Source organism: Callionymus lyra, chromosome 11, assembly GCF_982586985.1.
Source record: "Callionymus lyra chromosome 11, fCalLyr1.hap1.1, whole genome shotgun sequence".
Lineage (NCBI taxonomy): Eukaryota > Metazoa > Chordata > Actinopteri > Syngnathiformes > Callionymidae > Callionymus > Callionymus lyra.
Genome location: NC_141828.1, coordinates 24842450 through 24870129, shown reverse-complemented (window position 1 = coordinate 24870129; position 27680 = coordinate 24842450). Strand labels below are relative to the sequence as shown.

Here is a 27680-nt window from a genome sequence, read left to right as displayed (position 1 = left end):
TTTCAAAAGAAACTAAGATACTAAGATACTTGTTACTTTCAAAGTAACAAGTTACAAGGAAAAGTACGTTTTGTATGAGAGGGAGAAAGGCAAATTTGCCAGTGAAAGGTTGGATGCTGGGACTAATTAATTCTGAAAAATGGTAAATAAAAACAATAACTGAAAAACAATAAAAAAGATAAACAAATACAAATGAAAAAAAGAAAATAAATCAAGGGTGCACTGATCGTTACTCTTGTGGCTGATCACCTATTTTTGGAGAGTTTCAACAGGCCGATAATGTATTGATTTAAGTGTGTCTTATTGAAGAAGGAACCAAGAGGTTGATGTCAGTGATCTTGGACCAATAACCCTTTACGACACAACAGTCTTAAATAGATGTTGGACTCTATTGTATCATCAGTATGTGTCTGTTTGTACAAAACTCTCTTTTCTTCGAAATATTTAAATTATAAAATGATCTTAAGCCCCGTCTAGACCCCTTTTTTTGGAGAAAAAAATCTTGTTTACCATAACCACACCCACTCTGCTGTCATTGGTCAATCATGAATGTTTTTCACCATGTGTCATCATTCCCTGAAGTCTCCACCTCCAAGGGACAGTGATGTTTATGCAACTTTTGCACACAAAGTAATAGAAAGTCCATGTTTTCTGTTTGTTAATTTTGAAGCGTTAAGTTATACAGTGTTTCGCATTAAGATTCAAAATAGCATACGTTCTTGAACGCATCACAGCAGTCCCATTGTCGTCGACTGCATTATAGTCGTGTGAGAAAGAGTCGCAGTCAAAGTTCTTGTTTGTTCCAGTTTAACTCATCCATGTATCAATTGTTAATTTATTTTAAAGTAGTAATAAAATACAGTTCTAACTATCTATCATTGTGTATTAATATGAATACTATATTGTAAAACCAATTAATTCAGAAGAGGAAATCTGAAGTCTTGAAGCACCTTTAAAATTAACTCTCTTTGGCTCCACCAAGTGACCCGAGGGAACTGAATGTTTTTGCGTGAAGTAACGAGTAATGAGCAAGTTGAAATCACGAAATCACAGTAAAGATTAACACATTACTGTCATTTACAAATGAACTTGTTACAGTATTTGTTATGGTGAAAAACTAACGTAGTTTCTGGAAACATTACTTATTAACGTGTTACTCTCAACACTAGGTTTTACATTTACATGGCATGTAATCGTGCGAAATAGGAGAAAATCCATTACATTTGCAGACACAAAACAAATGTAATGAACTGTCATACAGCGAGGTAACTCTCTCTATATATAAACTTTACAGGCTGATCTCTTGGTATCTCTGGTTCTGGTGCAAGACTCAACATGTCTTCTTCAGATGGCCACGTTCTGACCTTCTATGAAGACATTTATCTTCTATAATAGTTCTATAGTTCAAGATTCCATGCCAAAAGTGTGAATATTACACGTCTCTATTTGGTCTGTATGCAAATGATAGTTTGAGTTTCAATCCATCACGCTCCCTTCATTAAAGCACCTTTTGCAATTTTAATGTTGCAATAACTCCCGACTGCATCTCTCCCCCGCCTCCCCCTTTTCATCACAATGAATCGCTCCCGTCGCAACACTCTCTGTCAGCGACTACCTTCATTCCACAAGTGGCACCTCCCCTCTCCATCTCCGCCTGCCTCCCTCTGTCCCATCACTGACCCAATTAAAACGGGGGAGGGACACACCAGTGAGTGGGGGAGACAGAGAGGCAGAGACGAAGGACAGACGGGAGTTGAATCGGACAGTTTGAGCTCCAGCAGAGAGGGTCAGGAAACAACCTGCCAGGGCACACAGTGAATTGTCCAAACTTCGCCTGGAACCACGACAAGCGTTTGGCAGGCTCAGACACGGTGGTGGGGGGTGGGGGGTGGAGCAGCAGTAGACGGTCCCGCTCCCACGCTTTTCACCGTCCTCAACGTGGGAATGCTGAGAATAACAATCTACCTTCAGTAAGGCAGGCGGGTGGGGTGCCGTGTGGACTCAGGATGGATGAGGATCGGCAGATGGAGGGAGACTAAGCCCGCGACGGAGGAGACGACGGCTGTGTGCTTTGTGGTCGGCGCTGTGGAGGGGGTGTCGTTTGTCCCCCCGGAGAAGGAGAAACTGCCGCTTCTGAACTAGAACGAAGGGATGCATCTGTTCTTTAAGGATAAGTGGGAAGTGGAGGGGCTGCAGACGGTGGGCATCCTCCTGGTGGTCTGCAGCTCTCTGAAACTGATGCACTTTCTAGGGCTTATCGATATTTCTGTGACAGGTAAGAGAAACGGCGCCTGCATGAGAGAGTAACAAGTCAAGATGTTGCTTCTTCCGTTGTCTCGGTGACCGCGGTAACATGCCGCTTTAATGAACGCCCTGACTCATGACGTTCATATTGATGCTTCATTTCCACGGTGCGGTAGTTCTTCCCATTGTCACCACGGCAGGAATCCTCGCCGAGGCGATCGTTGCTCGTGGTGGAAGTTGATTCATTGTTGGACTGCGGGGCAAAGTTTTCAGAGCCTCCTATAGAACAGGTTAATCGCCTCAGCTTCAGCACTAACAATATTAACTTGCTGGAACATTTGGGTAAAAGGTTGGATTTCAGGTGTCAAGACCCTGGTCCATCACTGTTGGACTGTGGGAGGAAACACAGAACACCAACGCTCCTTAACGTTCAGTCAATAGGTCTTGACAAAGTTTCAGTTTTAGTCCACCTTAAATTAGGGGTTCAGCAAGGTTCATATCTTGTAAGCATGATCATTCTACATCATCTACAATAAAGGTCCCTAACTGGTTTAATGTTCGCATTATATTGACTGTTCTGTCTTTGGATCTATTAACTAGTTTATGCGTTTATTTTTTGAGTAAACTTGACTGAAAGAAGCATCTTGATGTGTCAAGAGTCAAGGACCAAAGTTACTTTAGAGACAATACAATATTTTTGTAAATCAGGATCAATTTAAAAAAACAAAAACTTTCAGACAGTGATAATCAATATAACAAAAATGATTGAAATTATTATTTTTTTCTGTGTGGACTGGTATTGGTCCTCAGAGCATTGATCTACATCACATATGTCAAACTCAAGTGTCAAATCTTCTACCGATCAAGGATGTCGTCCAAATAAAATGTATATTTAGTTTATAACAGTTTGTCCTTCTTCTATGGATATCATAGTCTTTCTACCTAACTTTTACTTCTTCTGGAAGTCTCTGTATCTTTTCTGACATCAAAACAATTCTCTCTTAAATATGGATCTTATCTTAAACACTGTTATCTTTATAGATCATCAACCTGAACAATTCGATTTTGAGACAACCATCTGGCGGGCAACATAAACTGAGTTGAAGGGCTGGATTTGGCTCCTCAGCCACAAGTTTGACACATACAGTATGATTAAACTACATAAGTGTCAAAGTGTGAACGGCCTGCAGGACAGATTTGGTTCATTCTTTGTAGATAGTAGGGAGCTTGGGCATCTGTCAGAGACGTGGATAAGAAAAAGCAACAGTTTTGGTCATAGAGTTCTATTCTCTGGACTTGTATCCAGTGCTGAAATGAAAGCAGGATTTGCCTGAAAACTCATATGTGTCTCCTTTGGTCATATTTATTAAATCAGATAACATCACAAAGAAATACTCGCGTGCACAGCACACTCCTCGTATACTGACTGTTCCATAGATCTGATTCTACTCGCTGCTAAATAAAAGCTGCTTTATGATTCATTCTTCCCCCTCAACACCTTTGTTCTGCATTTCCTGTTGTGGAGTTTTTACGTTCTCCATGTATGTTTACTCTGGGCACTCCAGTTTGCTTCCACACTCCAAAATCAACTCGAGATTCTCTGAACATGGGTTGCCCAGTAGGTGGTTAAGATTTGTTAGAGATTACCTTTCCAGGGTGTCCCCTGACTTTTATTAAATGAATTCTGGGTACTCAAAGAAATAAGTCTTCTGCTCTTTCTCTTACCCTTTGTAAGCAGGAAATTACATCCACTTACATTTGATGACTTTTATTATCATTATATAATGGCTGTAGAAAGAAGAAGTTAAATTCAACATCCATTTGTGTTTACGTTTGCAACTAGATCTTTTTGGTAAGAACATAAAATGGTATAAATAATCAAGAGAATGGTTTTAAAACTAGTTTTAATATCTATGATGACAAGATGTTTCCTCACAGCCTTTGAACGACATTTGAAAATGATCCTTGATCCACTGTTTAGCTGCCTTGGTAGGACTGAACCTGGTCTATAGGTTTGGGTGAGACTTAAACTAAATACACTATCCTTATGAATAAAGTAAAACAAATATAAAGTGGCTTCTAACTTCATAAACACAAGTTGATGAATCTTTCAGCAAGTGCAAACAATAACTAGAATGATTTGTTCTCCCATCATTGACTCCTCCATCATCTTGACAGTTGTGTTTGTTATTTAGAGACAGAGAGGGCCTCTCTGTGTACTCCTTTCTCTCTCTGCACACTCACTGGGCAATGACGTTTCTACCATTTTCCTTTGCTGATTTTCTGTCGGAAAGTATTTTTAACTTCTAAAGAGACCTACTTGAGAAACACAATGTGCACCACAGTCTGTCCGGCTGTGTCTGGACCGACGTTGGTCAGCTGGTAATGTCAGCATAAATATTGTCTTTCTTTTAAAGATAGAATTACAATATTTTTAATCGTAAAGTGACTCTGAATAGATCATTGATTTTCTGCATCCTTCATCTGAGACAATAATAACTGGTGTTCATTTTAGAGGGTCGATGATTGATGCCATTCATGGCAGCCTCGCAGGCCTTGGCCCAGTACAGTAATCTAACTTTGATGATCTTTTTCTGTCATTTTTCTCGCCTGTAGAAGAAGCCATAAGAAAACTCTCAGCTCTCTGCTTCATCTCACTTGTACTGGTAATTGATGTTGTTGTACGGTACATTGCATTAAAGGAATATTTGTGTGTATTTTATTAGGGTTAAAACGGAACAATGTTAACAAACACCAACTTGTAATGTATGGAAATGTAGTGTGTGTATTGGAAAGAAGCTATCGATACGTTACGTATCATGATACAAGGGCAATGATATGATATATAGTGATACTGTAGGAACAAGGATATATTTGTAGTATTGTCGATTGCTTGACTTGGCGGGCCTTGAGTTTGAAACATGTTCTTTAGTTGATGATGATGTGTGTTGTTCCCGGGTTAGCATCAGCTCATCAAGAAAAAGTATTTCTGTTAGTTTCTGTGTTTGTTTTAAAAAAAAAATCTATTTTTCATTTATGACTCGTCATTGTGTCCATTTGAAGCTCTTTGTGTGATTTCCAGATCGTTTGTTTGGCCTGTCGATGCTCCACAGGGTAGATGATCAAACACTAATTTCATAATTGTCATCAGGAGCAGTGGATAATGATGTCACGCTGCTCGACACATCAATAAAAACCCATGCAGAGCTGGTTACCTATGAGACGATGATCTCATCCTCTGAGCAAAATCCTTCCTTTTCTCTATTATTCCTCCATTTAAAGAAAAACACCCTAATTTGCCTAAAAGCAGCAAAAACTGCGAGTCTTCAGGGTCGCATGAATACAGGCTGACAGTTGAAGCACTTTGTAGTCGAGAAGCGGAGCTTGTTCCTCTGACCAAGGCCCTCATAACTCATGTGCCGTGTGTCCCAGATAAGTGAAGATATGGACGCATCAACACATGATAACACTGTGATTGTTTGGCTCTGAGCTCAGTGGTTGTGTGGAGAAATCAAGATGTTTGTTTTGCCGGATCGTTCTGTTAAATTTACATTTATTTTGTCGCCACGGAGATACAGAACATCCGGCAGCACGTTGATAATAACAATACAGACTATATCTCATATTTGACAGTAACTCTGTCACTCTGAGTCTGGAAGTTTGTTGCCATCATAAATATTTCAACAAGTTTTTTTTGCAAGATAAACGACATAACCTTTGTTAATAAGAGGTACATAAAGTTTTTGTCAACAATACGATCTATTGTGAACCTGTATGAAGAAGGATACATTTGAAGTATTGTCGAGTACTACTCTGGATCCTGAAAGAAGCTGGCAGTCAGGGGTTTCGGTTCGGGGAAATGTGAGTTCTTCTACTAGAGCGGGTCAGAATTCTCACTTTTGTATTAACTGCAGGCGAGACAGCTCTTTCTTGTTTGGAAAGCAGTTCAGGCTCTGGGGCTCAGTTGGATTAAATGAGTAGTAGAGCTGGATGTCATCAGCGAAAATGTGGTAAGAAACATCAGGAAATCTCTGAATGATTTTACCGAGGAACTGTGTCAAAGGCGACAGATCTGAGAGAACCAGAACAGTCATTTACCCGAATCAGCTGACATCATAACTATGATTAAAAATAAACTATTATTTGAAAGAAAAAAAAAGAAAAAACAAAGATATTAAAATAAACAATGAACACAGCGCTGATAAATATCAATACAGTATAGTTGAAAAATGTTATTTAACTGTGTATTTTCTTACACCCCCTTCAGTTCAATGGCTGTTTTCTATTTTAGTGGAAGATCACTGGAAGGGGTTGTAAATTTAACAGACATTTGTTGTTTGTACCTTTTAATGCTTAAAGTTTCATCAACGACCTTCAAGTTTAGTTGGAAAACCAATCCTGGTCTGAACAATAGCTGGTGAAGATAATGAAGCTGTGATTTATTGCAGCAGGTTCTAACTTATCCTGCTGTTGGTTCCTCCTCTGAAAACACCTTTTCTTCCCACACTTCATGTGTCTTGACGTTCATTTGCTTTCCGTGTGTGACGTCCTGCTCACGTCCAGAGTCAGGGTCTCTCAGGCCGGCTGCTGCTCAGGGACACATCACAGGCTTCTGGTTCCTGTTTGTTTCCGTCCCGGCCTTCATCCAGAGACCACTCGGGTCCTGCCGATGGGGGTGAGAAAACTATTGTCATGGAAACAGAGAGGCAGCAGAGGTCGGCTGGTCTATGTGTGAGTCTCTTCATGGGTTCACTAAAATACTACCACGAGGGTTGATGTGGAGGAGATCATGTTGTGAGTGAACATAAGTTAGAAACATGTCTGTCATAATATGTAATCTATCGTCAATTATTAACGTTCAGGTACAATGTCAGCAGTAACTTGTGACACTATTGTTCAGTGAAAAAATATATAAAAATAAGACCATTTATATTTGAAATATTTTATTTTAGATTTCCTGACAAAATAGTTTTCAGTTTCTTCCTCATATAATCCTGTGAAAAAGTGAACAAATACATTTTTGGATATGTAAAGTGAATGTGAATGATGCAGGTCAAAGAGGTTGATTGATAATGTGACTGAGGACATGTGATGATAGGAGAAGACAATGATTGGTCGAGGACGTTTGATAGAAGAAAAACTATGGCTGTGTCCCAAATCGTGCACTTCTGCAATACTTCACTTTTGTGCACAAGTGCACTCAAATTATTAGTCTGCAAAAATGTAGTGCGCAATGAGCACTCAATTGGCGCACTCGAATGGCCAGAAAATTGAGTGTTATACACGTATGCACTCAAAATATTAAGTGTAAATGCAGTGCACGATTTTGGGATACACCCCATGATTGGTCAAGGACGTGGTCCAGTGTGTGTAAAAGGGGAAAGACCAAGATTGGTCCCATAGACATATATACTTAGACACCGCATCGACTGCTGTATACAGGGCGACCATCTTGGTACAGTGTCACTCGCTCCTACAGTGCATTACGTCTATAGAGGAATGCTGTGTTTACACTATAAAAGTCATCGTAAATCGCTCATTTGTCAAGCTTGTTTCACGTGGTTTGCCAAACCTCAGACCAGATAGACAGACATTATTAGAAGGATTATTTTACTATATAAAAAAACATTTTGAAGTGATAGATGAAACAAATATGAAAGGTATGCTGAGGATAATGTCACAATTATGATTAGGATCACTGCAATGTAATAAGAAGTGCAGCTAACAAATGACAGTTGATTGTTGATACTACCTCAGTAATAGATTTTTAAATAAAACCTTCTTAGAAATTAAACTAATTTGACAGAAGTTATCCCTTCTGATGCAACTGGACTTGGAACAATATATTTACAAAAACAAATTATTAGCAGTGTGTTAATGGAGAAAGAGTCTCAAATTCGCATACTTCGCGTACGTAATAAAGTTTTACCTTACCTTACCTTACTCAAAGTAAGTTTTTTTTAGTGCGTAAGTAAGTAAGTAATTTTTATTTGTATAGCGCTTTTCCAGACCAGTAAGTGCGTCTCAATTCTTAGTATGTGAAATTCAGTGCACCATGCACACTAAATTGGCGTACTAAAACGTCCACAAAACTGAGTATGGTTTGATGGACACTATCTACCATAAACGGCTGCCATCTCAGTGACGTTGATGTTGTAAACGGAAGTTATATGTATGCATATATATATTCATATACCTACAGGTGCATTTTCAGCCAACAGTAGAAGGATGAGACGTCTTCGGTGCTGATACCGGTGTAAATATCTTGCAAATATTTCATTTGTCATATTTTTTCTTAATTTCTTCTTCTAAACTTGCAAAACGTGCTGGTGGCAAACATTGTTAAATAGTAAGTAAGTAAGAAAGTAATTTGTATTTATATAGCGCTTTTCCAGAACGAAAAAGCTGTCACGTCATTTCTGGTTAGTATTGGAGATAGTGTTTGATTTGAGACATACTATCTGTCGAGAATTTGCGTACTAGTTAGTACGTACACTATCCTAATGCATGCTAACTTCTAGTATACTAAGAGAAATATGCGATTTGAGACACAGCACAGGAGTGTTCGAGGACGTGTGATAGGAGGAAGACCGATGCTGATCAGTTTAGTGTACGTACTAACTAGTACGCAAATTCTCCACAGATAGTTCGTCTCAAATCAAACTCTGCTGCTACACACTAACAGGAAATCACATGACAGCTTCTTCTTCTACTTCTATTTAACGATGTTGCAACCAGCTGTTTGAACGCTATCGCCGACACCTGCTGGCAGCAGGTTTTGCAAGTTTGGAAAAAGAAATAAAGAAAAAATATGAGAATCTAAATAATCGCGAGATATTTAAAATGGTATCAGCAGCGAAGACGTCTCATCCTTCTACTGCTGCGGAAAATGCACCTGTAAGTATATGAATATATATGTATTTATATATGACGTAACTTCCGTTTAAAACGTCACTAAGATGGCAGCTGTTTAGGGTGGTTAGTGTCCATCGAACCATGCTCAGTTTTGTGGGCGTGTTAGTACGCCAATTTAGTGTGCATGGTGCACTGAATTTCACATACTAATTGACTAATTGAGACGCACTAACGCACTAAAAATACTAACTTTTAGTACGCTAGTATGCGATTTGAGACACAGCACATGATTGGTCCAGTGTGTGTAAAAGGAGGAAGACCATGATTGGTCGATGATGTGTGACAGAAGGAAGACCATGATTGGTCCATGACGTGTGACAGGAGGAAGACCATGATTTGTCAAGAACATGTGACAGGAGGAAGACCATGATTGGTTGAGGACATGTGATAGGAGGAAGACCATGATTGGTCGAGGACGTTTAATATGAGGAAGACCATGATTGGTTGAGGACATGTGATAGGAGGAAGACCATGATTGGTCCAGTGTGTGTGAAAGGAGAAAGACCATGATTGGTCGAGGAAGTGTGATAGGAGAAAGACCATGATTGGTCCAGTGTGTTTAATAGAAGAAAGACCATGATTGGTTGAGGACTTGTGATAGGAGAAAGCCATGATTGGTCGAGGGTGTGTGTTGATAGTAGGGAGATCATGATTGGTCCAGTGTGTGTCAAAGGAGAAAGACCATGATTGGTCGAGGACGTGTGACAGGAGGAAGACATGATTTATCTTAAAAAGTCATCAGGCCGGGCCAGCACACAACTTTTTTTGTGTTTATGTGTGTGTTTGTGATAGAGTGGGTGACACTGTGTTCTGTAAGTGCTAGTGTGTCTGTGATTGTGTGTCTTAGGTGCTAAAGTTGTGTTTGTTTTGTGTGTGTGTGTGTGTGTGTGTGTGTGTGTGTGTGTGTGTGTGTGTGTGTGTGTGTGTGTGTGTGTGTGTGTGTGTGTGTGTGTGTTTTTAATGTGAAAGTGAGTGAAAGACACTGTTAGTCCATGTGTGTCTGTGTTGTATGTGTCATTGAGAGAGTGAATGACACTGTGTGTGTGTTTGTGTTTGTGTGTGCGTATGTGACTGTGAGAGAGTGAGTCTATGTCGGGTGTATGTGTGTGAGAGTGAGAGTATAATACTGTGTCCTTAAGAGAGTGTGTAACACGGTGTGTTTGTAAGAATGTATGTAACAAAATGTGTGTCTCTGTAAGAGAGTTTGTAACAAAGTGTGTGTAAGAGAGTGTGTAACAGTGTGTATCTAATCTTGTGCCATGGTTGGTAATTGCAGGTAATCCTTCAACCAGCCAAAGCAAAAAAACCATAAAGCAGCGTTTCCTCAAGCTGCTGTCCTGCTGCAACCCCCCTGCTGCCCCTTCAGTCAGTGAAAGCAAGTCCTCGCTCACTCTCAACACACCTCAACACAACCATGTGTCTTGGGACCGACACATCGAGTACATGTCATACACGGTCACATGATCCCGTCCCTCTTTCTCTGATGAAGTTTCGGTTTGTTGAGTGTGGAAGTGTGTAACTCTGATCATGAAAGTAGAAACCTTTTGATGTTTTTTTTTAAAACTGATGGTGAGATGCATCTTTCATGAATTCACAGGAGAAAATGTTTCACACTCATGTGCTTCTTCCTTCACTTCTTCTGTCTTCCCTCTGAAATCTCATCCCGGAGATTAAATCAGTGTTTGGTTTATGTGGCTCTGCTGTAGTGAGAGCAAACATAAATAGATTTCATGGCAAACCAACGTCAGTCGCTTTTATTTATTTTATGGAGTTTTGAGTCTGAGAACTTATACCTGGATTACGTTTCTTTTTCTCTCTTTTCTCACATGTATTGATGAGTAAAGATATCAGGAGTCGCCAACAAATGTCCAGAAATATCGGTTTATTTTCAATAGCCTCGCAGAGTCCATTTATTGAAGTGGTTTTATGTCTTCATTAAACTGAACTAGTCAACAGCTCTCAGACATCTGCCAAGCAGCTCCTTTTCACCCCCAATAAAAAAACAACTATTTTATTGTCGTAGATTTATTTCATCCATTGGGTCAACTTTGACGTTTGAAATCTTTCTATTAGTGGAACTCTAAAGAGTAGTTTTTGATGCAAATCCCTCTCAACAGAGAACCACAAATCCTAAATGGAAATCCAGAGTATCACCACCAGTAACATATCCCTGTATTGTCATGTTAGTGTTTTACGTTTCAAATCCCAACAAAATTGCCAATTCAAAATATTTTAAAGGCAAAATATCATGGTAAGAGGTAGGAGTTTTAACTTTAAATTAATTAAAGTTATGTAAAATCTTTAAAGTTAGGATTAGGATAAGATAAATGTTTAGGGTTAGAGTTAGAGCTAGAGTTAGGCTTGAAGTTAGAGTTAGGGTTGGTGTTAGGGTAAGGGTTAGTGATACTGTTAGAGTTAGGGTTAGGATTAATGTTTAGGTTAGGGTTAGAGTTAGGGTTAGGTTTGAAGGTACAGTTAGGGTTAGGATTAGGGTTTGAGTCTGGCATAGTAAGTGTTTAACTCAAAATCTGTCAAATGAAAACCGAGAAAGAATAATTATGATTATATCACAGCCTCTTTAACATCTTTTACTTGAACTTCAAACTGTAGTTTTCTTATACTGCCTGGCTTATGAATGTTCGCTTTGTATTTAAAGTTTAGCACGTCATCTTGAGTGACTTTATTTCAAAACCTATTTCTAGAATGTGTTTACTTGTGTCTGCCTCGCTCTTAAATGTGTATCAACAGTAGAAAAGGCAGGAATGTTAGCGTCATCTTTGTGAAGTTGCTCAGTCATGCTGCTGACGTGTCTCTTCTTCATGCAGACAGCGTAGAAGATGACTTTGAGTTGTCCACCGTGTGTCATCGTCCGGAGAGCATGGACAAGCTGCAAGAACAGACCAAATTCAACAAGAAGGAGCTTCAGGTCCTCTATAGAGGATTCAAAAACGTACGTCTGACATTAATCATCTCTAATGGGCGACAAAAACAACCACATTTTTTGTGTCACAGGAGTGTCCGAGTGGTGTCGTGAACGAGGAGAACTTTAAAAACATTTACTCCCAGTTCTTTCCTCAGGGAGGTGAGTCTCAAACAAACATATTTAATGTGTTTGTTTAAATCTGCTAGTTTATGAGATTATCTTGGCTAGTTGTTAGCTTGAGCTGTAAATCTTTTTCAGACTCAAGTATGTACGCACACTTCCTGTTCGAAGCCTTCGACACAAACAAGGACGGCTCGGTTAGTTTTGAGGTGAGTTTGTGTTGCTTGTGTTGTTAACAACAGTAGGTCACCTGGTAACTTGTTTCTCTTATTGAGCAGGACTTTGTCTTTGGTCTGTCTATCATTCTGAGAGGGACGATTAATGACCGGCTAAACTGGGCGTTCAACCTCTACGACCTTAACAAGGACGGCTGCATCACGAAAGAGGTAACACACTTTTGTGTGTCTCTGAAGGTCTGTCCACACGTGTTGTTGTGTCATGAGGCTGTGTTTCAAAATGGCCGCCACGGCGGCTAAAGATCGTGAACTTTTACCAAACAATTATGAGATTTGCTTGTCGTTCTTTCCTTTTTTGCATCACACAAACTCCCCTCATGTCTTTCCTCCTTTGATGAATAAAATATAAATGTTTACTTATTCTTCTTAGAATGTATGTGTAGACTATTCATCCCAACAGTTAATGTTTCTAACAATCAGGCTTATGAGAAATAACAACACAAGAGTGGATTTTGTGAGCACCTAGTGGACAGTTTTTTGACGGCCATCTGCATCAAAAATGAATAAAAGTCAACATTTCTTATGACTTATTTCTTACTTTTTACATATTGCTTTAAAACAATTTCCAACTTTTTTATTATTGCTTATATATTCTATTTTTTTTTATTAAATTAAAACAAAATGGTATAAAATGTGATTCCTTGTGACAAAATAGAATGACAATAACAATTCTTGAATCCTTACCTACGGCGAAATAAAGTGAAATGAAGTTTTTTTGAATAGACGCTACATTCAAACCTTAATGGTATTATTATTTCTAACATTTCAATTTGTAGTTTGTGCTGTGTTCAAGTGTAGGAATGTTTAACGTTTGAAACTGTTTTAAGTCGGTTTCAACGTCATTTATTACTAGTATTGGTTATTGTGTTGTTACCTGCTTACTAGGAAGGTAATGAAATGTTATTAATATCAAACTGTTGTATTTATTGCTTATATTTTTATTATTTTGTTTTAATATAAAGACAAAATGTAAAGGAAACATTTTTTCTAGCTACTGGAAATAAGGACAATATAAAGTTCTGAATTCTTAGTTAAGGTGGAATAAAGAGTTGATGGTTAAATAGAAAACAAAAATAGAACCTTATATATATGTACATAGATCATGTAAAACGAAATATAATAGTATAAAATGGAATACCTAGTGAATCAGTAGAATAAAAATACAAATCATTAAACCCTATTTCAATAGGTAGGAATACAACTACTACAAACTACTTCAAGGAATGGAATAATGAAATAAAAGTTAATTAATAGACACAACATTTGAACCTTGATGATATTATTTTGTTGTTAAAACATTGTCCTTTGCTTGTGTTCAAGTGTAAGAAGGATTTTTTCATCATTTCAGAGCTGTGATTTTAGTCCTTTTGTAACACAGCTGTTTCTTTTTAATACTTTTGATATTTTTAAAAATACAGACATGACAAAAAAAGAAGGCAGTTGGATCTTAAATGTGCAGTTTCATATTTACGTTTTTTTTTTTCAATTTATTTTCACAACACATTTAGCCAAGACTTTTTGGAAAAAGAATCCTATTGGGTAAAAAAATGAATTAATAAATGAATTTAAAAAAATCGAAATTTATACATTTGGCACTAAATTATATATTTCAACATTCCAAATAAACATACAAACTAACAATAATAATAACTTAAATGTATGAAAAAAATTATAAGTGAACTACTCAAATATTTGTTATGTTTTTATTACGCAGGAAATGCTGGACATCATGAAGTCCATCTACGACATGATGGGAAAGTACACGTACCCCACTATGCAAGACGACGCTCCGAGGGAACATGTTGAGAGCTTCTTTCAGGTCCTCTTTCCTTTCATGTTGGTTGCAAACCTCTCAGACAAAACAATTGACCTCGATTTTCTTGCAGAAAATGGACAGAAATAACGACGGTGTGGTCACTATAGAGGAGTTCATCGAGTCCTGCAAGAAGGTGAGAGTCAGTTCAGTGTCAGAGGGTGTCGATGTTAGCGTGTTGCTCTTCTCTTGCAGGACGAGAGCATCATGCAGTCCATGCAGCTGTTTGACAACGTCATCTGAGAGGAGAAATCTCAGGCCAGGGTGGAGTCATGGTGTGTGTGTGTGTATGCATGTTGAAGGACTTCTTCCTTCTGAGGTGGAAACCAGAGGCAGAAACTTCCACTTCTTTTATCCATAGTGGAGCTCCGAGCAACAATTTTTTCCAGTCCGAGTAGAGACTTCCTCACAGAGATGTTTTTCCCTGAGAAGCAGCCGGCGGATGACATCGGCACCTACTTTGATTTACTTCCCGATCCTGCTGGAGACACGTCAGCTCATATCCACACTGGCTTCTTTCTTTGCAGACGACTACCTGTTTTATCCTCATGACTTTTGGTTCAGCCTCGGTGCATGTACGGACCCGGATCATCACCACCACCTAGTGGACAGATGAGACATTCACAGAGAGACGGAAAAATGGACGATTAGTTAGTTTTCCAGGTGTTATTTTTTAACGATACGCATGATGTCACTAATATTCATTATGTACTTAGAAACGCTCCAAAGTCTGCTCACCTGCTCCCGGACATTCACAGGTGCCTCACCCTCTGTCTGTGTGTATGTGTGTGCGTGTGCGTGATAGGAAGAGTTGTCGTCCATTCCCTTTCCAAAATAATCAATCATTCATCAGAAATGTCATTGAAAATTAGATTTATAACTATCAAGAGCAACAAAGAAGCAGAAATAAACTTTAGTTATGTTACATCTCCAACACGCAGCCAATTCCCACCGGAATTTTTAATGTATTTTATTGGCTGTTATCATTTTACATTTATTTGTTGAATTAAAATGAGCTCAATGGACAACATGCTATTTTGTTTATTAGCAGCAGCTTCACAATTCTGTTTTTAGAAAACTTGAAATTGAACCGATTCACTATAAAGATGCATATCCACAAATATCTGATAATATATATAAATCATATACAATATGTATAACATGTTAAAGAATGATGAGCAAAATATGGTATTTATAAAAAATTGAAAAAGTTTCGTCTTCATTTGAAAGCACAGGAAATGGTAATCATTTATACTGTTACGATAAGAACTTGAAAACTTCTGTATAGTTAAGTATTCGAGTAAGATTAAATGCAAACAGAATGTTGTTTTTAAAACAAAATAAATAGTGAAAGATTCTTCTTTAGCAGTTACTGTAGTTAGAGTTTCAGTAATTGACCTCCAAGCTGTTTGCTAATGCGTCACATGGTTGTAGAAGATCAACTTAAAATCATTATTGGTGTGTTGTTTTTTTTTTTTTTGTCCATTATTTACATCCAACCTGTTGATTTTGACACCAAAGAGAAGGAAGATTAAAAAACAGAACAGGAGCTAATCAGAGACAGAAGAAGTGCTGTTGAGATATTAGTTCAGTTATTCTGCTGCTGCTTTTATTTTGAAGGTTTTGCTCCTGATCTAGTAGTTTGGCTTTTGATATCATTTGGTATTGAACAGCAATAACGTTCGTCATGAAGCAGCAGTTCTTTATTTTCCACTTGTGAGGATCATGTGACTCTGATTGTCTCTTGTCGCTACCGATGCTCCAAGTTGTGGCCACAAGCTAAAGTCTCTCCCCGCATGTACTAGAACAATAGAAACTACTAATCTGTTGTACTGACGTCTAGTTAGCGAGCTAGCTTCAGCTGGTTGCATTCAAATTGACATGTGTATATTTTGTACAGAGACAATAAAGTCACAGTTACTATGCAGAAATGACTCCAAAACACTTTGATTATGAAATAATCGGTTTATTTCTAAGCAAATAAAATGTTCAATATACATAAATAGATTCAACAAGCAGGCAGTGGTGGTCACAGGTAAGTTGTTTGAACATAATTTGTTTGATTTGTCGTTTAATTTCCACTTATTTTGTCTCGGACGAGATAAAACAATTGATGTTTTGGTCCTCATTATTTGATTTGTTGGATCAGAGAGTCTGTTGAATTTGTGAAGAAGCAGATGGTTACTTGGGCATCCTCCGGAGTTCTGCGAGAACCCATATGGCGAAGGTGAGAAGTGCGACGGAGCCGGACTGGTGTATGGCTGCGAGCGGCGTGGGCACGTACAGCAGTAATGTGCTGATGCCGAGCGCCACCTGAGGACGGACCACAACCGTTAGTCTCAGGACTTACCAGGCGGACCTGAGGAGCCTCTACCTGTGTGTACGCCATCGCTGTCAGGAGGCTGATGGCGACTTTGGCTCTCCTGGGCAGCATCATCCTCCGAGAGAACATGTAGAGACCAGTGATGGCCGTCAGAGACGACACCGCCTGCAAACCAGCGCCACAAACATTTGATAGAATCCAACTTTTGATCTATCGGTGAAGTTTTGACGCACCAGAATTCTGTGATCGAACTGCACCGTGGTGGGATTTTCAAAGAAGTTGTGTAAAGTGGGTGAAAAGGCCAGAAGGTCATCAGGGATCCATCGTTCTCCCATCTTTGGGAAGGAGTTGTAGACCAGACCGGCATCTAACCCGGCAACAAAAGCACCTGAAAGAGAACAACTTTCTTTGTGTCTCGCATGATTTCTCTATGACAGGCGTGTCAAAGTCTGTCGACATAAGGGGTCAGATTCTTTTACCAGGTAAATATAAAAAGACTTTAACTAACAAATGTATGAGAATGATTTTGGTATTATCTTTTTATTCTTTGAGCTCAATTTATCTTTATTATCTCTGATTTTTTTCTCCGTCTCCTCAATAATAGACAGATACTGGATAGATATTTAAAAGTATTGATTTTTTTTTTAAATAGATAAATCATTTCCTTTTAAGGATTATAGTTTCTACTTAAATAAAGTGTGTATAAAACATAATCATTTTATATTTCTATTTAGAATTAACAGCACATATTCACAGCGTCTGTTTATTTTTGTGTTGTAATTTAACAGTCATATTCTCTGCAGTTATAGGCACAATGAAACTCTGCAAGATCCCAGCAATGACTGAGGACCAGAGGATACAGTCCAACTTATATTTTGGTTTCAAAACAAGTGAAGGCAGTTACGACTTCATCAAGAGTCATGTGGTCTGTAAATTCTGCAACACCAAGTACTCGACAATACTACAAATATACAAGTACTCGACAATACTACAAATATATCCTTGTTCTTTTAATAAATGTCACAATATACTGTATCGTTGCCCTTGTATCATGACGCGTATCGCCAGATTCTTGCCTATACACACTCCTAATTGACATGGATGAGCTCTGTTCACTGACTTGGTGGCACGGATTGAGTTTGACATGCTCTGGGAGCCTGTACCTGAGAGAGCGGTGAGGAAGACGAGGCCACCGGTCCCTTTAGCAAACCTCCGGAGCTGCTGCAGGCGTCTTGTCTCTGCCAACTGTCAACCACAAACAATACTGTCAGGGGGGAAAAAGGAAAGAGTTTTTCTGTTTTTAAAACTTGGAATTACATGGAGAGAAATAATAAAATAAAAAAAATATTTAAAAAGGACAATTTAAAGCAAGTATTTTTACACCATAATCCAGAATTTGAAAGTTATAGAAGAAGGAATGGATTATACTAGCAAAGTGATGGAATATGATTCTAATTCTACTTCCTGTTTCTGACCTTAATACTAAATTGTAAGTAAGTAATTTGTATTTATATAGTGCTATCCAGACCAGGGTCACAAAGCGCTTAAACAATCAAAACAATATTCAATAAAGTATATATTTTAAAGGTCAAGATAACACTGATAACAACACAGGAGATCCAGAAAATCAACGAAAAGCCTGAACAAATAAAAAAGTCTTAAGATGTTTCTTGAAGGAGTCAGTAGACGCATTAATTTTTCATTTAAGTCAGGGGTGACAAACACAATCACAAGGAGTCTGGAAACATGAAGTCTAATTTTTGTAATGTTTTTTTCATTCTTTGATGCTCAAATTAACTTTCATACAACACCAGTTTTACTCTAACTGTGGATTAATCTTATATTAATCACTTGGCTTATATTGATAAAAAATGAGGAAGGCGCCACCTTGTGGGCAGGCAGCAGCAGCGTCAGCCCCGTCCACAAGCTGGCGCAGTAGAGCAACAAGGCAGATCCGAGGTGAGCGCTCAAACGATACTGGCTGACCCGAGGCACGTCATGCGACTCCGGCCTCTCCTCCAGACCACTTTTCACCATGTACCACCCCAGTAACCCCTATAGAAGAGACACCAGGACAACATGAACACCGGCTCACGACTTGTCGCCCTTGCTAGCTGGGCATTATAGTGCTCACCTGGAAGAAGACAAACCCACATAATCCCAGGACTTTTCCCTTCATGGAGCGAGTGAAGTAGCCTTTCTTCCAGAAGTACATGGTGGGGAGGATGTAGGCCAGGCCGACCAGTCTGCCCCACATACGGTGACCCCACTCCATGTAGAAGATAAACTTGAACTCCGGCAGCGTCATGTCGCGATTCATTCTAAAAACATCAAAACCATGTTCAAACATTAATGGATTTAAGGTTAATTATCCAAAAACTCACATCTTGAACTCGGGAAACTGTTGGTATTTGGAAAACTCAGCCTCCCACTCGTCCTGCGACTGCGGAGGCTTCATTTCTCGGACCAGATGCCAGTCCACCATGGAGAGACCCGATTCTGTCAATCTGATATCAAACGTTAAAGTCGATCAAAGAGCTTCAACATGAACAAACTTGGACGCCATTTACCTTGTGACTCCTCCCAGGACGACGGCACCGACCACGAGTCCGCTGCAGCCGAGCAACCAGCGGCCCAACGTGCGGTTTGTGGCTGCGTTTGGGACGGAGACTGCAGTAGAGGACGCTCCGACCTCGGCAGTGATGGTGCTCTGGGTTCTCCTCACAAGCCATTGTTTAAGCTGCGGCGTTTGCTAGCAGGAAAGATATTAAACAGTAGTAAGGGTCCATTTTGATACAATTAAATATTGCCTTTTTTTTCCCAAGATGATGTTTCGATACAAATTTGTTTTATTTCTCTATCATAGTTTTATTATACTTTGTATTTCAATCAAGTGTTTGTTAATGGCAGCAGCTTTTATGTCCATCATGGCAAAATGAACAATGAAATCCTGTAACATCCCAGCGATGACTGAGGACGAGAGGATACAGTCGGCTCCAGCAGCTTTTATAGCAGATGTTTGAACATATAACATATATAACCAGAGTCAAGTACTCGACAATACTACAAATATGTCCTTGTTCCTACAGTATCACAATATATCATTGTCCTTGTATTCTGTTGCCAAATCACATGACATTTATTTTAAATATAAAAGATTAAAAAAAAAATCCAAACACTGTGAAGATTATTTGAAATATTGGGAACTATACGTTAGGATGGTGGTTCACTTTATTTATTATTATTATTATTATTATTATTATTATTTATTTAATTATTTGTTTTGCAGCACATTTAGGAACAATGAATGTGTAATAATGGTGCGTAAATAAAGAACAATATCAAAAAAATGATGTAATATTTCTACGTTAGGATCGTTAATCTATTTTCAGCTTCTTCGACCAGCCTGTTGAACTCGAACTCATCACCCCACTGTCTACTCTACACAGTGTTATCCAACTATATAAGGCAAAAAAAATTCTAAACTTTTTTAACTGCAAATATACATCGAATTTTAAACATAATTTAGATACAACATGTATCTAACATATTATAACTTTTGTTTCTCATTTTAATGTCCTTAGAGTGACCTTAAATAACTGTCGATGCATGAGACTGAACATGCATTTATTTAATGATCCGTTCATTTCTTGGAAGGTGTCAGACTTGAGCGGATCCCAGCTACTCAGGGTGGGAGGCAGGTTCTAGACAGGTGTCCAGTCCATCACAGTGAACATTAATAAGATCAAAATTGATAATCGAACGAGACATCACAGATACCATCAATTATGACCAACAAAAAAACATTATAATCGCAGACATTAAGTAATAAACAGCCATTGACCTTTAATACTGATCGATGTTAGCCGTTAGCTTCAAACACTCACATGTCTTGGTTTCAATCCCGAGGCAACATTCCTGCACCCACAGAAAAGCGTCGTCCGGAGAGAAGACAGCAGCATGTTGGCTGAGCTGAGCTACAAGGGTGTTGTGATGTAAGTGAGGTTTGTTGGATAACGAGCTGCAGCATCACACCGGCGCCGCCATGAGCCTCAACTCTGACCCCTGACGTCACGTCCACTCGAGCGGTAAAACATTTTTATTTTTTAAACAAACACGCGAATTCAGGCGGGTGATCATTTCAGAAATAATTATTTATTATTTGAAAATATTTATATATAAGAAATTATATACGACATTTCATAATTCGCATTACGTCAGGTTTGCTCATTACGTTTGATAATATAACGCGTATCCCAGACGGGAGGAGATTTATAAAAATTCAACATATTTATAAAACAACTGTATAAAAAACTCATATTTATGTCAAAAGGGTTTTATCGTTTATAATTATTTTGTTCTTAATCCGGCCGCTACAGTATTAATACAAACTTATATCAGCCCGCCCACTGGGGATGTCTCTACTTCTACAGTTAACTATACCAGAAACACTACGTGCAAAATGGTCGGATTGTATTCATTCATTATTTTAGACTCTCTAGACATGACTTGACCCTCCAGCAGAGGGCAGTGGTTTCCATCAAGCTGCCGTAAGTCGTCGAAGAAGTCGCGACGACAAACATGTTGTTTGACAACAAACTTCAATGAAGCGACACAAGTTTGAGGACGAAAGGTATTCAGTGCAGAACCTTCAGGGTGAACACGTTTATTGAAGTGTCTTCTGTGCCGCAAGCATGTCTGAGGGGTTTCTAATGGAGGTGTGTGTGGACTCAGTGGAGTCTGCTGTCAATGCTGAACGTGGAGGTTAGTAACATGTCTGACACGAACATAGAAAAAGTCATGAAGGATAAATGTTTGATGCAGGTGCTGGTCGACTGGAGCTGTGTTCTAGTCTCATGGAGGGAGGACTCACTCCCAGCCTGGGTGAGAAATTATAACTTGATTAAACTGGAAGAATGTTTTTAAATCTCAGTGTTTTTCTTCCTGCAGGTCTTCTGGAAATTGTTAAAAGATATGTCAAGATTCCAGTCTACGTCATGATCCGGCCCCGCGGCGGAGACTTCTTGTACTCGAGTCAAGAGGTGGAGGTGATGATGAAGGACCTGGAGGTGATGAAGGTTCATGGTGCAGATGGACTCGTGTTGGGAGCCCTGACGGAGGACGGGCGTGTGGATGCAGAGCTGTGCATGGAGTTTCTTGGTAGGTCGCCCTTATTCAAACTATATGTCAGCCTCAATCTCTCAAGGGGCCAAAATATTTTAACAATTAGAGTCAAGTGCCGAACAAGACAGGGTTTTTTTCAAATTTTCTGTAACAGGAATCATATTAATCTATCTCTATTATCGTTTGTTTTCCAAACAAACTTTTTTCTGTAGACGTCAGTTTTGTTGGTATTGTAAGAATAATTCTTAACATGAATAATCTCAACAAATGTTCCTTGTCTTATCATACAAACATCTTTATAGGTCACAAAATGTACCCAAAATCTATACGTAAAATTACTTGGTTTGAATGTATTTGGCCCCCGGCCCCCCCCAAAATTTGACACATATGCTTAAAATGTTTCTCTAAACCAGGGGTGCCCAATCCCTATATATATATAAATATATATATATATATATATATATATATATATATATAAAAGAAAAAAAAGAAAATGCCTTTATACATAGAAAATAAATCATTTAAAAAAAATCTATAGATAATACCTGTGTGTGATATCTATATTGTTTATACATTTATTTTATTAGCCTCCGTTCTCAGGTACAAGAAAAAACACAACACATAATTAATTAAAAATAAAACAACTGAAATTCAAAAGGTTTTATGATGTGGACACATGTTAAAGTGGGCGGAACAAAAATGAAAAATTAATTAATTAATTAACCTTTGAAAGTGTATGGGCTAAATTTAAAAATCGATAAATAATAGTTAGGATTACAGTAAGTAAATCAGTGCCGTCAGAATATTGAACAACGGAATTTAACATTTCAAATGTTGAAACTTTCCATTTTTTCAAGCATTTAAAATATTTTTCGAATAATTGAATTAAATAATTAATGCATTGAAATGTGAAATTAGTTTTATTGAATAAAACATTTTATTATATTTTTGAATATTCTCATAATTAATTCATTTTTTACACATAGTTTGATATTTAGATTAGTAATAAGTAATACAAAATATATAATTCTTGAATACAATATAAAAAATATTGCAATTGTGAATAATAATACCAAAAGAGTACTGAGCTACTTCAGTCACATGATTGTCTGCTAATATACTTCCATGTAGGATTAGAACAAACAAATAATCCTCTTTGTTATTTTTAAGTGGCACTGACCACTTCCTCTCTCACCAGCTGCAGCTCGCCCACTGCCAGTGACCTTCCACAGAGGTAACTTCCTCGCCATCATGCCACTCGATCAGGGTCTTGAATAGTGTTATCTATTTTTGGAACTCTGCAGCATTTGACATGGTTCACGATGCGTCCGTGGCACTGGAGACTCTGATCTCTCTGGGCTTCCAGCGAGTGTTGACGAGCGGCTGCGACAGCTCCGCCCTGGAGGGACTTCCTGTTCTAAAAAAACTCATTGATCAAGTAAAAGTTTTCAGATGCTGAAGTCTGTTCATGAGCAGTTGTTCATTTATATTTTTATCCTCCTCACACCAGGCTAAAAGTCGAATTGCGGTAATGCCAGGTGAGTGCAGATGTTTAAAGGAATTAAATCAGTGACATTAGAATATTTAATTTAATATTATCAAGTTAAAACTTGTAATTATTTTATTAAATTGCTTCTCTTTTTTTAAAATAATTTAATTTATTAAATTCCATTTTGATAGGTGGAGCTACTTTTTATTAATTAAAAAAACAAAACATTTTCAAAATTAATGATTTTTTGAATCCACAGGATTCTATTTCTAATTTAATTGGTTGCCTTTTAAATATTACTACAATAGTGCCACCAGTAAATCATTTTCTTTTTACACATGGAGTTTGATCTTCGAATTCCAATATTTCAAGAATACATTTTTTAATTCAATATTTTTGTATTCTTAGCCTTCTAAGTTAGTAAGTAAAGGTTATTTGTAAATAAACCTGGATGCTTGATCAATCACAGCAGAGTGGGCGTGGTTATGGTAGACAAGATTTAATCTCCAGAAAAACAAAGAGTTTTCAGTTTTAGTGAATTGAAAGATGTATTCTACAATAATTAGATAGAATATCAAACTCTATGTAAAAATATTTTATTTTAAATATATGCTAGTTTCTTTAGTCAATCATTAAAAAAACAAACCCCTCTTGATACATAAAATGGTTGAATTCAATTATTGCAAAGAATTATTCAATTCTTTGTTTCCAGGTGGTGGAATCACGGAGAGAAATCTGCAGAGGATTTTGGAAGTATCCGGAGCTCTAGAGTTTCACTGCTCTGCGCGTTCCAGCAAAGAATCAGCCATGAAATTTAGGTGTGAAAAACAGAAGGTATATTTTAGGTTTAAAAAAGTCTTCACAACCTTCTTCTCTCTTCACAAATACCCACAGGAACCCCTGCGTGTCCATGGGAGCCGCTTTGACCGCTCCCGAGTACAGCCTGAAGGTGGCAGACGTGAGCAAAGTCCGCACATTCAACGCTATCGCCAAAAATACATTGTGATTTATGAAGAAGACAAATGTGATTATTTTAACAACTACTGAACATTGTTTCTTCTATTCAAAAGTTCAATCATAAACTCTAAAACTGTGAATTTATTCCTCTTTGAATGAGAGATTTCATCAAAGTATCTTGATGATAGTTTCTTTCCTTTTTTTTTTTTCACTTATTTTTTTATCCCCTGATGGCGATGATGTCACAGGCTAAAAATGTCTGCTACAACAGAATCCAAAGTGTCATCAACAAACATTTTATAAACAGTTAATGAGTGCTAAGGCTGATGTCATGAGTAGAGACAAAGTTCACCAGAAAACTACTGTGTAAAAGTAAATTGTTGACAAACGATGGCCTCATGAAAACTAACTTTGTTCATGTTTAAGGTGCGTCAGAGGTCAAACCTTTTTAGTTCCCAACAGATTGACCTGTTTGAGGTGATCTGGGCCGACCCCCGATGATGTTACACTACGTGTGTATATACATTAATTAAAGTCTCAAGTAGGCCTTAAATTAACAAACAGCTTTAAGGTTTAATAGTTATTTGGGTTTTTTTCAGGAAACATGAAATAAAAAAAGTAAAAAAAAGTAAAGTTGTTTGTTTATTTTGCGTAACCCCCAAATTTTCTGTGTAAACAGTAACTTTTTAACCAACAGGAACGGCTAGACACGATTTCATGATCTCCTTGGCAGAGGTATTGAATGTAGAGAATGAAAAACTGGCTGTAAAGACACAATATCGGTGTTATAAGTATTAAATAAACAACATCTAAAGATGACTTGGTATGATACGTACAACTAGTCGTTTATACTTATCAAAGTAAAACATTTGAAGATTAAAATATATTTAAGATGGAAATAAAGATCATAAGAATATAAAATGGTTAAATGTAACATTTGAAATTTTGAAACTTTTTTTTCAATATTTATTTTTAAAATACTTGAAATCAATAGTGTTTTATTTAAATGTTGAATCTTTTTTTCTTTTGAATAATTGAATTTAAAAAATCAGATATTTTTTTTCATTATTAAATATTTTTATTTTATATACACATACAGTTTAATATTCCTTACCTTATTCTTATTCCAATAATGTTAAAACATGTTTTTCTAAATATTTTAAAATTGGTAGCATTTTTAGTTCAATATAAAAGAAGTTGATATAATTGCATCAATTATTAAAAAAGAAAATAACAAATTCAAACTTATAAGATACACGTTATTGCCTTCAATTACAAACAGACACATACTGATGATACAATAGAGGTCCAAGGTCTATTTAACACACCTACACATCAACACTTTAGTTGAACATTCAACAAAACAAAAACATTAAAAAAATATATATATATATAATAATTATTTATTATACTGATACTTCCATGTAATTTACTGTACTTTATTTTGCTTTGTTGGTGGTTTCTTAACATGATTTTTATTTTTTATTTTTATTAAACTGTATAATCTGATGGATCACGTTTTGACATTCGTGACTTTGACTGCAAGTGTATTAATTATAGGCGGGTCTCAATAGCGCCAATGATAATGACCAGAGTCACCTTTAACAACAAGATAAATGAATTCCATGTTTGGCTCTGGAGTCACGTTCATCCTCCAGTCATCCTGAGTCAGCGTGTTGTTATCAACTGTAATGATTAACTCTTACACAGAGTCACCTTCTTATAATCTCACCTAATAAAACTCATTATTTACGAGTGTCAACAAGAAGATGCTGTGTTGCATCTTTCTATATTTTTTACTTCACTGTTAGTGAGCTTCTTATCACCTGCTTTTTACCGCTAGTTTGAATGAATTAATACATCGAAGGTCATCACGAACTGTGGTGACCCTCAACTTATTGAACTGTGCACACAAACGTTATCCAGTATTATCTTAACAAATGTTGCTCGACCATGTGGTTGGAAATGTAGTTTAATTTATTACTAACAATTGTTGCTTCTACACAACAAGTCATCATCTCACTTTTCTCAAATAACACAACCGTTGACCTCTCAATCTTTGTCCAGCTTCCCTTTGCAACCCCCCCATCTGCTATTTATCATTTGCTTTGTTTGTACAATCCGAACCTAAACATTACCTTCCATTGACCCTAGAAAGAAACCCCACGGGTCTCAAACTCTGGCCAGGGGGCCACCACAGGTCAAACCTTGTGTAGACAGGGCCACAGACTTGGGAGTCAGTGAGAGATGAAGGATGATCATCTCACGGCCGCATGTTCGAGTCATTATGACCACTGCTGTCATGTCGACAACAACATCTGTGAAATGAATCTTCTGGCATGTCCAGGATGAGTCTTTGCTGGACCTTCTGCTTTTTTGGGGGCTATTTTCAATCTCATATCTGCGCCTGCCAGTAGTTTCACTTTTTCTGTCACACGTGCTTTGATTCTCTGTGAGATAACAACTTGTTAGATTCTTCCTTTTAGTAGTAGTTTTCTGTGCTCAATGTTTTCCTTTTGTTTGGAACATGTAGAACAAACCTGTGCAGGACCTGGGGTCACATGGGACCCTCGTCTCTTAATCTGTGATCACTTAGATTTTCTTAATGTTTTATTTGAACACTATGTTTAAATGTTTTTTTTAATTGCTATACATTTGGTTTTCCTTTTTTTGTACTATGGCGCTTCATAATTTTTTTATAAATTAAAATGTTCAGCCTTAAAAAAAATGATTTTATTGAACATACGGAGGTTGATTGAGAACTTTGGGAAATTGAGGTATGAGTGTGTGTGTGAATGGTTGTCTGTCTTTGTGTACCCTGCCTGGCGTCCTGTCCAGGGTGTCCTCTGCCTCTCACCCTATGATACTGGGATAGGCTCCAGTCTCCCCGCAACCCCGGTAAGGGATAAAGCGGTAGAAAATGAATGAATGAATATTGTTATTTATTGCATTTATATTTTTTAGAATCTGGGTACATGGCGGAACATTGGTCGGTCAGATGATTTATCTCAAACTCAAAATAGATTTTATATTATGTTGAAATTATAAGATATAAATGTTATAATGTTGAAGATAAGATAATCAGATTATGAAGGTTATTGTCATCTTACTCATGTGTTTAGATCTGAGTTAGTAAAAAAAACAAAAACACGTTTACAACCATGAAAAATAGTCTTAAAATAATGTCAAATCAATCAAAGATCAAAGACAAATCGCCCGACTCGCTCTCACGGCACGCTGTTGATTTAATCTTCTCTGCAGGATTTCATCTCTTAATTGGTTCCACATTTTTCTTCTTTTATGAGTTACGCCATGTGTTTAGGTTGATATTCGGTAGTTGTTCCATTTTGTTGGATTTGTTCTTGTTCTTGAGTCGCTTTCTGACGTCTTCTCTCGCTTGTCTTCACTTCCTCTCTCTCTCTCTCGCTGCTCTTGAGTCGTGCAGAAACAAAACATGACAGGAAGAGCGTTGTAATGAGGACTACTCCCTCCCTTTTCCATAAACACATTCCCGGTGTTACAGACCTCCCCCAACA

At 37.7% G+C, this 27680-nt stretch overlaps 3 protein-coding genes across 7 annotated transcripts in view; 2 read left to right on the top strand and 1 right to left on the bottom strand.

Annotated features, from left to right (window-relative positions):
* The window catches only part of LOC148069709 (A-type potassium channel modulatory protein KCNIP2), a 111017-nt gene extending 94872 nt beyond the window's left edge, over nt 1–16145 (top strand). For 2 of the 5 annotated variants that reach the window (XM_087801988.1, XM_087801987.1), the window contains exons 2-8: nt 11985–12109; nt 12172–12241; nt 12341–12411; nt 12481–12588; nt 14153–14257; nt 14325–14387; nt 14447–16145. In XM_087801988.1, the coding sequence (XP_087658114.1) occupies nt 11985–12109; nt 12172–12241; nt 12341–12411; nt 12481–12588; nt 14153–14257; nt 14325–14387; nt 14447–14494 (590 nt within the window). In that variant the 3' untranslated portion in view covers nt 14495–16145. Of the gene's footprint in view, nt 1–1792; nt 2276–10435; nt 10539–11984; nt 12110–12171; nt 12242–12340; nt 12412–12480; nt 12589–14152; nt 14258–14324; nt 14388–14446 lie in introns of those variants that run through there. The other 3 variants (XM_087801984.1, XM_087801985.1, XM_087801986.1) reach the window with 3 other exon arrangements.
* Nucleotides 16146–16196: 51 nt separating this feature from the next.
* On the bottom strand, nt 16197–20618 carry cox15 (cytochrome c oxidase assembly factor COX15). The gene is made up of 9 exons (XM_087801977.1): nt 20462–20618; nt 19145–19326; nt 18959–19081; nt 18709–18895; nt 18462–18629; nt 17738–17819; nt 16808–16962; nt 16626–16739; nt 16197–16564 (listed from the first exon to the last, which is right to left on the bottom strand). Exons 1-9 carry the CDS (start codon nt 20534–20536, stop codon nt 16433–16435), a joined length of 1218 nt encoding a protein of 405 aa, XP_087658103.1. The 5' UTR covers nt 20537–20618; the 3' UTR covers nt 16197–16432.
* Nucleotides 20619–21130: 512 nt separating this feature from the next.
* cutc (cutC copper transporter homolog (E. coli)) lies at nt 21131–24777 on the top strand. The gene is made up of 9 exons (XM_087802497.1): nt 21131–21207; nt 21268–21338; nt 21399–21458; nt 21525–21734; nt 22897–22932; nt 23003–23136; nt 23209–23236; nt 23900–24005; nt 24082–24777. The coding sequence occupies exons 1-9, from the start codon at nt 21179–21181 to the stop codon at nt 24191–24193; spliced, it is 786 nt and encodes a 261-aa protein (XP_087658623.1). The 5' UTR covers nt 21131–21178; the 3' UTR covers nt 24194–24777.
* The last annotated feature ends 2903 nt before the right edge of the window (nt 24778–27680 follow it).

What these genes read in the sequence shown, in the direction of transcription:
- cox15 (XM_087801977.1), bottom strand. Translation starts at nt 20,536, where the DNA reads ATGCTGCTGTCTTCTCTCCGGACGACGCTTTTCTGTGGGTGCAGGAAT. An exon ending in AGTTCGATCACAGAATTCTG is followed by an intron (nt 16,740 to 16,807) that starts GTGCGTCAAAAC and finishes GCTGGTTTGCAG; the next exon opens with GCGGTGTCGTCTCTGACGGC. An exon ending in CAGCGATGGCGTACACACAG is followed by an intron (nt 16,565 to 16,625) that starts GTAGAGGCTCCT and finishes GTCCGTCCTCAG; the next exon opens with GTGGCGCTCGGCATCAGCAC.
- cutc (XM_087802497.1), top strand. Translation starts at nt 21,179, where the DNA reads ATGAAGCGACACAAGTTTGAGGACGAAAG. An exon ending in AGGACTCACTCCCAGCCTGG is followed by an intron (nt 21,459 to 21,524) that starts GTGAGAAATTAT and finishes TTCTTCCTGCAG; the next exon opens with GTCTTCTGGAAATTGTTAAA. An exon ending in GCCAGTGACCTTCCACAGAG is followed by an intron (nt 22,933 to 23,002) that starts GTAACTTCCTCG and finishes GGAACTCTGCAG; the next exon opens with CATTTGACATGGTTCACGAT.